This window comes from Cajanus cajan, chromosome 5 (genome assembly GCF_000230855.2).
Source record: "Cajanus cajan strain Asha chromosome 5, NIPB_CcT2T_4, whole genome shotgun sequence".
NCBI classification, from domain to species: Eukaryota; Viridiplantae; Streptophyta; class Magnoliopsida; order Fabales; family Fabaceae; genus Cajanus; species Cajanus cajan.
Genome location: NC_138521.1, coordinates 55,680,783 through 55,693,546, shown reverse-complemented (window position 1 = coordinate 55,693,546; position 12,764 = coordinate 55,680,783). Strand labels below are relative to the sequence as shown.

Below are 12,764 nucleotides of genomic sequence, written 5' to 3'. Positions count from 1 at the left end.
TAAATCATAAATGTAGTATTTTTAATAAATTTTAACCACAATAAAGAGTGTAAAAGAAATTGTATTCGAGAAGGAGACAATAATTCTTTTCATTTTATTGTGTCTCCACAAATTTGGATTCTCCTCATCTTTTATTATCCATTTTTTTCATTATTATAGTTTTCATTTCTTATTATAATTTTTTTTCTTCTCATTATCATACTTTTTTGAGTGTATAAACGATATAAATATTTTATATAAATATCTAATATCTTTTATACACCCCCAAAATGTAGAAATGGAAGAGAGATAAGAGGATCTTTATTCGTCCCCACACCCCTGCTTTTTTGCTAGTTCAACTCCAGTATCATTTTCCAGTCTAACATCAACCATCAAAGCTTTCATCACTTCCAAAGACAACTCTATATATATATATATATATTCAATGGCCAAAAAGGTGCTACTATATACTTTTCAGTTTAGAAATATATCATATCATGTCCATATTTGTGAAACAAATATTATTAGTGCACGAGTGTTTTAGTTTTTTTTTTCTACGAAATACTCCTTTGTTGTCTTAAAATTAACACTAATCCACATAAATATATTAGTGCCCGCTTGTTTTAGTTTTTTTACAAAATACTCATTTGTTGCCATAAAATTATCACTAACCCGCACATACTTTCACTTTGTTGTCAATTTTTTGTTGCAAAACTGACATCGCTATTTTACCTAGAATTTTTTTTTTTAGTTACATTCGCATACAAATAAAATCAAATAAGATTATTGAAAAATTAATGAAATAGTTAGATAACTAATTAAAAAAATCGAAGGAGAAAATACTAAAAAGTACACATAAATGAAAATATGTCTTTGGAAAAAGATGAATCAACCTCATGTTATTTTAATCACTTTGAATATCAATAAATTAAAGGAAATATATTAAACTACTTTTTTTTTTTAATAATCTGACCTTATCAAACAAATGATAATACCCATAGCTGTTTTACTTTTGGGATTTTGGACTCGTTTGGCAGCTATAAAATATAAGATATAAGAGTTCAATAAGAATAAGTTATGACAAGTGACAAGTTATTCTATCTAATAATTTATGAACAAAAATAATCTTCGATATATAAAATATATATATATATATATATATATATATATATATATATATATATATGTATGTATGTATGTATATGAGAGAGAGAATGATCTGTTTATTTTAGAATTAAGTCTATTTAAATTTATTCTATTTAATATTTCATATTTTACATTAAATTTTAATAATTTAACTGTTAAATTTAAAATTTTCAATGCATAGATCAAATTTACAAATTTTAAAAAAATTTAAAAATCATTTGATATTTCGTTTCATTAATTCAAATCAATGTATAAAATAATTTTATGATTATCCGTCAATTTGAATTAATGAAATGAAGTATCAAATGATTTTTAAATTTTTTAAAAATTTGCAGACTTAATCTATGCATTAAGAACTTTAAATTCAACGGTTAGATTGTTAAAATTTGATGTAGAACATGAGTTATTAAATGGAATAATTCTATGTAGACTTACTCCTAGAATAAACAGATTCTTTCTCTCTCTCTCTCTCTCTCTCTCTCTATATATATATATATATATATATATATATATATATATATATATATATATATATATATATATATATATATATATATATATTCTTACTCCTGTTATATTTTAAACATACAAGACTATCTAATTATATTATAATAAATGCTTACATAAAAGTTTATCTAACCATACCTTGAGTTAGACATGCCATTCTAATCTGGCCTATGGGTACCCGCCCTAATTTGAACGGAGAAACCCATGTTCACTAGGTTCAGATTCGGGTTCAGATTTTTCCTAATTGGTAAAATCAAGAACGGGATAGGAATGAAGATGTTAATACCCGCCTCTGCCCCCATCTTACTTAATAATATAATTAAAAAATTATCCTTATATATATAAAAACTAAAATTAGAAACCTTTATATATAAAAATTTGTATTATTTTACTTTTTATTTATTAATTTTTTCATATTTGTAACGACCCGTCATGGTCTCTACACTTAGTGGAATCGCACTACTACTAGTGAACTAAGAGAAATAATAAGTTGGATAACTCATACATATAGGTATAGATAAGAAAAAAAATAACTAAGTTTCTTAAATACAAAATAGAACTCCATATATGTACAGTCATCCCAAAAATAATATTCCCTAGTGCCGGTCAAGCACAGACAATACCATTACCCAAAATGGTAACTCTAACACGAGGATCAAACTCCTCGTCTCGTAGTGGTCACCTCAACTCCAAGCTATCTCTGACCTGCTCCCATACCAAGTATGATCATCGCAGTCCCACCACATGGAAACAGAAGGGTAAGCTAGAATTCAAACCCAATCATACAAGTACAGAATAAAATCTATACTACACATCATCCAACTATCAATCATGTTCATAGAGTCACACAATACACTTTATCCAATACTACTCATGCATAAAATACAATCCACCAATCATGAAGTCAAACACCACACTTCATCATATTAATAATCATGCAATAAATGCATCTCATGACAGATATCAATGCATATCAATCATCTAATGCATCGTCATGCATACACCTAGGAGATCTCCCTAACAATAGAGCTGTATAAGTAACATTCCATCCTATTGAAACCACCTCAACCATTTTCACGCCCAATGCGCCCGCTCGGTCACAGCTAAACAGGATATAATCCTCACTCAGGTTTATTCGAATGATGTCACTTACACAATTGAAAGTCTAGATCCACCATCAGGTATAGCACAGCTGGGTACAGGCTTACCACGACCTTGGCATGCATAACCAACTCAATTGTGGAGTTCGCCCACCGACTATCCACAAGGATCCACACACCTTCCCGAGTACTTGGTTAAGGGAATAACCCTTGACCTCATACCCTGCTCCAACACTAGCTAAGGACTTAGAGGAGACTCACCCAACCCAGTGGCCTACCTGAGCACCACTCTCCCAAATCCAGTGGCCTACTTGAGCACCACTCTCATATATCAGTGGCATATCCAAGCACCACTCTCAAGAGACTCTATATGAGCTCTTCCAGTTCGAAAATATTTTTCCTCTCCTCAAGTCCTAGGTCAGACTCATGCCATAAGGCATCACATGCAATTATGCATCATACATCATACATGGTCTACCCACCATCATGATCAACAATCATACACATGTTATAAGACATCACATGCAATAATGCATCATACATCATACATGGTCTACCCACCATTATGATCAATAATCATACACATATGAACATATACTCATGCCATATCATATTTAAACATTCATATATATCATCACTATGCATACATATGAATCACACCTCACCATACATCACATATCATACATACATGATCCAAAACTTCAACTTAACATGCATTAGCATCATTTCATTCATAAACATATTCATGCCCGGCACAGCTTGAGCTCGCCCAACCTAATCCTAACCTGAGAGTTCTAAAACTCATCCACGCCCGGCGCGTTCAACTCACGCTCGGTTTCCTTGAGACAGAGACTACTAAGCTTTTTCACGCCTGACGCAACCAAATCACGCCTGACCCAACATCCAACCCGAGAGCCCTAAGCTCTTCTACGCCTAGCGCGCTCAACCTGCGCCTAACCTAATCCCAGTTAGAGAGTTCCAAACTCTCATCCAAACTAACAAATCCAACCATATGCAAACACAAAAAAATACAATGCATAGGCTCCATACAACACAAAACAAACTCAAAATTAACATGCACCCATCTGATGCATCAAATTCACCAAAAACCCAATTTTTCTCAAAACCCCGAAAAATGAGCGAATTCTCCGATCCAGCCATGGATCCTCAACTTTCATGCATCAATTGAGTTTCTAAACTCACATGCAACTTAAAAAACAAATATTCTAGCTTCCCTTACCTGAAGATTGACTCAAAATAACCAATAACTGAGAAGAAGTAGAATTCCCTTCCGAAGCTCAACCCGAAACTTCAATCCTCCCAAAGCAAGCTTCCTAGTCTGAATTTCAAGAAAAGATAGAAGGAATTAGTGATCTAGAGGAGAAAAAGAATCATACAGAAAAATTTGCGAGAGAAAGGAGCTCACAGACCTAGAGTCTTTCTCTCTAAAACTTCTCTCTAAAAACTTCACTTTCTCCTCAACCACACAACCCCTATTTGTAGAAGTTCAGGAGTGGCCATAACGGCCTGTTCCGAATCTGGAACGGCCCATTCTGCACCCTTTCATCACGTGCAAAAATCACATGCAGAACGGTCCGTTCTGAAATCAAAACGGCCCGTACTCCATCTAGAACGACCCGTTCTCAACTATGATTTACAGGTCAATTTAATAGTTTGGAACGGTCCGTTCTAAATTGGGAACGACCCGTTCTAGTCTACTAAATCACTCATATTGGACTTTTGGACCTTTTAAAATAACTTACTACGTTACAATATTTATTATAAAAAAAAAGTCCAGGAGTTGGAACGGAGCAGAACAAAAAAAAACCAAATCTCCTCAAAAACTGGAATGAATACCCAGATTTTATCCCTAACAGCCCGCCTATTGCCATGCTTTCCTCGAGCCAAAACGCAAAATTTTAACAAATTATTCATAGCCACTCATCAAATGGCCTGAACATATTCCTGAAATGATGGAGAAATCTTCCTTTTATTTTTGTTATCTCGTGATTGTGAACTGTGATGTAATGCACGTGGCAACAAATAAATGCCCGAATTAGCTAGCTTTTGACAAATTAAACTTAAATGAGGTCTTAATGGAGACCACATCAATTGTTGATGGGAAAAGTTTGTTCTAATAGTATATTTTTTCACTTTATGATTATTTTAGTTCATGACATAATAAACTAAAATAAAAAGATACACCAGTAATAGAAGCAGTGTGTGCACTCACCACTCACCAGATGTGTCACCATTAGCAAAAGTACTTAGTGGTGCTCATGATGATAACACTCCTAAAAGAAAACAATACGATTAGCTATTCACGCCATAGTCTAACACCCACAAGTATTGTATGTTGTCGTTCTAATTGGTTATCAGAGACGAATAATGCAACGCTTTACAAAATTGAACGGTTCTTCTCTCTTCTGTTCGAAACTTTTATTGTTTATTATTATTATTATTATTATTATTTTATTTTTTACTGAGAAACTTGTATTGTTATGCACTCTAAGTTTGAGTACTCTCTTGAGCTATCGAAGCATTTGTTCGTTGTCATTTATCGCACAGAGTGGCTATTATAATTATGATGATAATATAGGTTTAGGTTCCGTAGATTTTCTTGTGGTACAAGTTGACAGATATTGCAAAAAATTACATTGTCTCTACCAAGCTAAACAAGTGGCACCACCAACTAATGTCATAAAATATAAATAAATTATTGAAAGTAAAACAAATTTATTATTTGTTGATTGTTATGTTTATTGCGTTGTTAAGTAATAAATTTACAGTATATTCTTTTTGGGTTCATGAACATGGTCAATAAAGTATGCCTGACAAATATTTCAAAATTATATGTTTAACAGGTAAACTATTTTGATTATTGTGTCACCATATATCTTTAAAAGAGAAATACAAATATTATTTTAAAATCTACATCTGATTTTATATAGATGTCTATTATATTATAACTCATTATATTGAAATTAATATATAACTAGTAATTTTAAAATAAATAACTAGGTTTGTAAGTTTGTTTACAATAACTTTAATAATTAAAATATTTGTAATAATATATTTTGCTTGTGAAATAAAATGCACAGCCTTCATAAATTATAAACTAAATTAGCCTAACAATAACATACAAAATATCAACAATAAAAAAAGTAAAAAAGAAAAAGAAATAGTTCATATTACAACTTAAATTTGATGTATACAATATTTTTTTTATTGTACCGTATAATTTGGTTTCATGTTGAATTTCAAACACTCCATCTCAATTGAAGAAATGACATTTAAAAATTGGGTTTGGTCCATGCTAACTTCACTGAGATAATTATCATTTGTGTCAAGGATTATAATTTTATATTTGTGTAGAGTTTTTTTTTTTTTCATTGCTGACCACAATTATTTAAAATCATTTTTATTTTTGAATTTATAATGAATAAGTGAATGGTATGTTACCTGTAAATTTATGTCCATATTTGTGTGTATGCCAACCAACCTTTGGTTCAATTTTTTTATTACGAATATTTCTATTCTTTTTTATTTTGGTTTTCTTTTTAAGTAAAAAAAAGAAAAGAAAAGATAAGGTGTAAATAGTAAAAACCTCCTCCAAAACCAAGCCCATATAATATATAGGACATTCTCCTTACAAGGCCCATAACAGTCTAAGTCAAACCCCATGAGCTTCAGCCATGTTGGTTTTTTATAGGACATTCTCCTTCCATAATGAGATCTAATCTAAGAAATAGAAGTACAAGGCCCATAACAGTCCAAGTCAAACCCCATGAGCTTCAGCCATGTTGGGTTCTGGTTTATGCAGCACTGCAAAGCGCCGAATCATCGAGAGCGCTTCGTGCTCTGCTTGCAAAATGTGTGCCTGAGTGAGAGTGATTGCATTAGCCACCGCCATTCGTATGTACTAAGGTCACACAATTTCGTGATTCCTCCTTAGTGTCGTACGATAACTCGCGAAATTGAAAATTATTGTGCGATTTGGTACGTTATTCTTCGTTCTTGTTTACATGCGTTAAAGCCCGAGATTTTTATATATGTTGATTTGCCTTTTCCAACTTATTTCTTGGTATAGTTGCTGTAGGTGATTGTTTTTATTAAACCACTTGAGTGATATTCAACCCATTTGCTAGGGCTTGCTTCGTTTTTCTTGTTATTGTGCTTTAATATAATTCCAAATCAATCTAAAGTCAAGTTGTTTTGGAGGTTGTAAATATTGATGCCATCAAGTGTTTAATGGTTGACGATGAGAATTTTCAATCTAGTAGGGTGGAAAGAAAAGAAATTTGGCGTTTGGCACTTGGCACTTGGGTTTAGGGGAGAAATCGCTTGTTTAGATATAAGGTATAACTACTTTCAGAACTTTTTTATTAGAAAAACTATTTATTTTCATAGAAAAGTTATCAAAAACTTTTTTAAATTTTGTATTCAAACATACTATTATCGTAGAATGAAATCCATTTCTCAAATAGATCAAATTGGATAAAAACACATAGTCAGATATATGGTTGTAGGATATGTTATCGAGTATTATATGTGATGTCACGATTTTTATTTATTTTTATTGGATTTTGATTTTTTCTTTTTGAGAATGAATTTTGTAGTTCAAAATATTGTGTTACCTAACAACACATGCAATGCAAGACTTTCATAATAACACTAGCCACCTATATTCATTGCTATAAATTTCTGAGCTCTGAATGCTTAATTATGTTTAGTGAATAAAAGGCTTAAGCAATTTTTTGGGTGAATAGGTCTTAAGCATGTTTGGTGCGGCTTATATGTTTTGAATCTATTATGGCAATCTTTGAAGTTATTACCGTTGGGAAAAGGCTTTTGTCCCCTTAATATACATTTATTTTGTATATGTGCATCAGTCTGACATCTAGTACCTGTAACAATTTTAGGTTAGTGATGTTTATAAGCTCCAACATTTTGTTAAGCACAAATCAATCTATGGGGCAATGCATTAACACCTTGATTTTAGACACATACCAAGATACACATTTTGCTTATGCTTGATACAGGGGACAACATCGCATGGCATAAATCACATCCCTTTGTTCTTCAATCCTTGGCCATTCAATGCTTGTTAATTATCCAACCTAAAATACACTTAATATTAGTGTGTATTTTGGTAGGGGTTTCACTTTCGTATATATGATTTGAAAAGTATTTTATTTTTTATTTTTTATTTTTTGCAAGTTTCTTTTACAGTTATATTGATTTTTTGGCTTCTCTATGTTAGCGAGATTTTTTTTTTATTCTTTTCCTCTTATTCACAATATGCTAACATTGTCTAATTGTTGAGTACTGTGGTTATTCATTTTTCAAACGGGATATGTAGACTGACTTGTTTATTTTTCATCTGTTATTTGTTTTATTGAATATTGATTCTAAAAAATAATAATAAAAAACATTAGTGTTCATTCTTAAGACTAATTTTAAATAACTAAATATTCTCTATTAAACTAAAATCTTATCAATTTTAAATATTATAAATCGATTTAATATTAATAAAATCATAACAAATATAATGAATAAACAACTAAATTTCGGAGATGCAAAAAAGAAAACATGAATGAAGCAAAGAAATCTGACATCACAATTCACACAAGTCATAACAAACTTGTGGCTGCATATCCAAAGTGAATGATGAATCCTAATATTAAGAGTGCAATCTCATTCCCGATGAACCCTAATTGCCGAAATAAGGAAACCTAATCCTCCTTCACACAGCCTCATTCGTGACAAATCCTAATCCTGCTCCGTGCATTCCCAGATTGCTTGGTAATAGCTTATGATTCTCCTTCAATTTCTCAGATTGACTCTTTGTGATTCATTCCCCGATTTTCCTTGTGATATTTTGTTTGTTTTTAGGCAAACTAGTGGATTCTTATTCTGATTTTATTTGTCAGAAAGGTTTATTCTGTCTTCTTCAGGTTATTCACATGTCCTGACATATCTCTATCTTGTCTCTTTTCCTTTTTAGATATATGATGCATAAATTTCTCTTGATATACATGCTTAAGCGTAGCTGTAAATGTTGCAGAATTTGTAGTCTTTACTCATAAATGTTGCATAATATTTATTATGTTAGATTTTTAGGATAATCAAAACCTGCCAATAATTGGAAATGACAAAGAATTTTAATAATTGTAAGTGAGAAAAGAAGAAGAAAAAAAAAAGAGGAATATAAGCCCGCCAATAGACCTATACTCATCGGTAGTTAACCACATCCTTTTTTTTATTCATTTGTTAAACAACTTTATAAAATGTTCATAAAGGGTTTAGTTTGTTTATGGACTTGGTTTAAATAACAAATTACATTCAAGAAAATTCAAGAGGTTCATGCACATTATTCAAATGTGATGTTGTAGCTTGTAGGTATCCAGAAAAAGTAAATAAAACTCTTTTATGAAAATCTTCTATTCAATAAATTAAAATTAATCAAGGGAAATCATGCTAATTACACATGCCAAACAGGAAAAACTATGATTTGTTCATATCTTCAGTTTTGTTATAAACTAATGTTCTAGAACAACATAAGCAACGTCTTTTATTATACTTTGTTGTTGTCTTCTCATTCTTTGTAATAGTTGTATTCCATGGATATGACCACCTTGGATTGGTGATATGAATCCAATGATAACATTCCAACTATTGCAAGCCTGTAACATACAGCTGACTATAAAATATCTATGTGCTTGTGCTGTTAAAATTGTTCTTATCAATAGGGTTGTGGTAAACCGAAGTTTGTCTTTTATTTAAAGGGAAATGGAAAATTTGAATGCCTTTTGTTATCACTTGTAGCCATAAATGTTAATCTCGAAAAACGGAGTGGTGAATATGGGATGACCGCTATTTTAATATATATATATATATATATATATATATATATATATATATATATATATATATATATATATATATATATAGTAATTAATAGGTTAAAATGTATTTTTGTTTATTCATAGTTTTAATTTCTTTATTTTAAATAAATATTTTATTTTCTATTTTTAAAATATAAAATTTTTGTCTTATCATTAATTTGATATTTATCAATGGTTAAATTTTGATGATATTTAGTAATCGATCACCACTTAAATAAAAAATAACATAAAAAAAAATTATTTGTATATTTTTACTAATAATTGATATTTATTTTATAAATAAAAATTATAATTATGTATTTTTGTTTAATTTTTTATTTTTAAATATTATGTTATTAAATGCATATCATTTAAATATAAATAAACATTAAAATTTAATAATTAAAAGATGTTAATTAATGATAAAATCAAAATTTCATATTTTCAAATGAGAAATTAAATATTTTTATTTTAAAATAGGGGATGAAGATTATGGATTAATGTAAAATTATAATTTAACTTAATTAATAATAAGACAAAAAAAATTAACTTAACTTAAACATTAATAATTTTCAATAATACAAAGTCATAGTACTTAAAAAAAATAAAAATAAATAATTTTTTAAAAGTCTTATATTAGATTTTTTTTACTTATAATAATATATAAATTATTAAAATTAGAACAAAGAGAAATTACCGTAAAAAATAGAAAAATTAAATTAAATTCTATATAAATTATGCCCATCAAACTAAACTAAAAGAAAAAATAAAATAAAAAACATTTGGCCCATTGACCCAACTGTTCTAACCCTAGTTTGTTTATCATAACCCATTAACCATGAGAATGTGCTAGCCACTCCGCCTCCGCCGCCTCCGTACCCTACTGATCTGCAGGAGATCCGCCAGAGAAGATAGAGACGCCGCCGCCGAAGAAGAATACATATCTGCGGAGATCCACCGGAGAAGAAGGCAGATCTGCGGAGATCCGCCGGGAAGAAAACAGATCTGTAGAAGATCCGACGGAAGTAAGAGAGAACCCGCCGCCCAACCCGCGATCGTGCCGCCTCGCTCTGCTGCCTTCGCACCCGCTCCGGCCGCTCCACTAAAACGCTCCGGCCGCTCCACTAAAACGCTCCGCCTCAAGTTCTCTGCAGCGGCACTGAGCCGCTCCGCTCTGCCCCGCCGCTACGCAAGAGCATTAATCATCGGAGAACAAATATAAAAGGAGTAAAATTCTGTGATTCCTAGTTAAACTTTACAATTCCTAGCATTGTCATTGGTAGTTAAACTCTATCTTCCCCTAGCCTTGCCTTTAGATTTCACATTTCATTTGTGAATTGTGATAAACCATACTCGAGAAAAAAGAAAAATAGCTGGTACTCTAATGGAACAACTTTTTTCTTTTATTTTATTTGTCTCATTTTTGTTATATTTGATAAAGGCTTTAAAACTCTTATTATCCTTTTTTGTTATCATCTTCTGGCTACTTTACTATAATATAATGAGTTTGAAATGCTTAGAATCGGGTTATCATAATTAAGTGTTGTAGCAGTTCAGTATAGAGTTGTTTCGATTAACCAGTTTATAACTGGATTTTTCTGGAAACATGCTACAGCCACAGGTTTGTTGACACAGTAGCAATATTTGCTTGTGTAAAACTTGACACCATAGAGTTAGTTTGATTCTTTTACCACAAAGTTGAACAAACTGCCACAGGTTTGTTGACACAGTAGCAATATTTGCTAGTTTCCAGTTCATTAAGGAATTCTCTCAAGATGTGAAACTTATATAATTGTTATTTCAATCTTCTTTATTAGGAACCTAATAGACGAATAGTTACTAACTCAATGTAGAGATAATTTCTATCTTTGATACTACCCTAAATATTACTAATTCACATCCATTAAGAGAGTTGGTTAATTTAGTAACATTAAGTTGCATTTTTCATAATTACCCTAAAAAATTATTGAAGCTTCTCATTTCACTCTTTCTACATAATTGATTTGTAGTACTATCCCTAGCCCAGTAAGGCTATGTCAAGAATTGTGGTTATTCCATTTCATTTCATGCGACAGTTTTTTTTCCAACCTTCCATTTCACCCCCTTTAATTATTCAAACATTGCCTAAGATACCCTGGGCCTTACAAATAAGAAACTTAAATACTTAACACTAATCTTAACTATAATGAATAATGATACCTATAAACAGAAGCCACAAAATCAACTAAAATATCTTGAAATTATTTAGATATTCCCAATTTTAATTATCTTCTTTCCTACTGTTCCTGCATCAATATATGCTTTTAACATTATCACTTTTATGATATCTTTCTGGTACCTTTTGCAGGAGTTATCAATTATGGGTGAGTTTACGATTCAGATTAGCAATGACCTTGTTAATCAGCTTGTTGATGATGCGGTGCCTAAGAAAAAAACTAGAAAGACTAGACGTAAGGTGGCAAGAGAGACTGAAAAGCCCCAATATAATGAAACTAGAAAGCCAGAGGGTGCAGTTACTCCAGGGTGGCCAGTGCAGGCCCCGTTATTTCTACCTGCCACATTGCCTGTACAACCTGCCCATTCAGAGTTGGAAGTAATTCAGTCTATGCTTCAGGAAAGTGAGAAGGTTTTGGAAAGATTGCAGAAGCAAGAGGAGAATATGTTGCAGGAAGTGACCCAAAAGGCAAAGGATCTTCATGATAAAGAGTATAAGCTTCCGAACCCAAAGCCTGAGCCTTGCATGGCCGAGAGGCTTGCGACCTTAACATGTTACAAGGAACATATCAAGGACCCATTGAAGTGTGCTAGTCTTGTTACCAGTTTTGCTGATTGCTTGCGCAGGTTTGGCCGTACAAATGACAAATAATTTATATACTGAAAAGTGGTTTGAAAGTAAATTTGCGTGACATGCAAATAAACTAGTGAACTACATACTGACAAATACTCATTGTGTTACTGCCAATTTTGTTTAATCGTTCGTTCCCAGCATTAAACTATGTTTTTAAGCTCAGAATAAGTGACGTAGAATCCAATATTTTCTGTTATCTGCTTGCCCCATATTCTGTCAAGGGGAGAGTTTCCGAGTTTGTCAGTCATATGTATGCTACTAATTCCCAAAAAAATAGAGATGCTAAAATTCTATTAA

At 31.5% G+C, this 12,764-nt stretch overlaps 1 protein-coding gene across 6 annotated transcripts; it reads left to right on the top strand.

Moving 5' to 3' along the window:
- The first annotated feature begins 6,458 nt into the window (after positions 1-6,458).
- Positions 6,459-12,764, top strand: LOC109807912 (copper ion binding protein). 6 transcript variants are annotated; one of them, XR_014434119.1, is made up of 4 exons: positions 6,459-6,731; positions 7,016-7,091; positions 7,775-8,537; positions 8,628-9,690. XR_014434119.1 is itself a non-coding variant. In XM_020370636.3 (3 exons), the coding sequence occupies exon 3, from the start codon at positions 11,979-11,981 to the stop codon at positions 12,483-12,485; it is 507 nt and encodes a 168-aa protein (XP_020226225.1). In that variant the 5' UTR covers positions 6,497-6,731; positions 7,016-7,091; positions 11,967-11,978; the 3' UTR covers positions 12,486-12,764. The 6 variants fall into 6 exon arrangements, 5 of the variants coding, with proteins under 5 accessions (XP_020226225.1, XP_020226224.1, XP_029129139.1 ...); XM_020370636.3 differs by lacking the exons at positions 7,775-8,537; positions 8,628-9,690 and adding an exon at positions 11,967-12,764 and having other exon boundaries at positions 6,497-6,731; XM_020370635.3 differs by lacking the exons at positions 7,016-7,091; positions 7,775-8,537; positions 8,628-9,690 and adding an exon at positions 11,967-12,764 and having other exon boundaries at positions 6,497-6,731.

Coding starts and splice junctions, on each gene's coding strand:
- LOC109807912 (XM_020370635.3), top strand. CDS start 11,979: ATGGGTGAGTTTACGATTCAGATTAGCAATGACCTTGTTAATCAGCTT.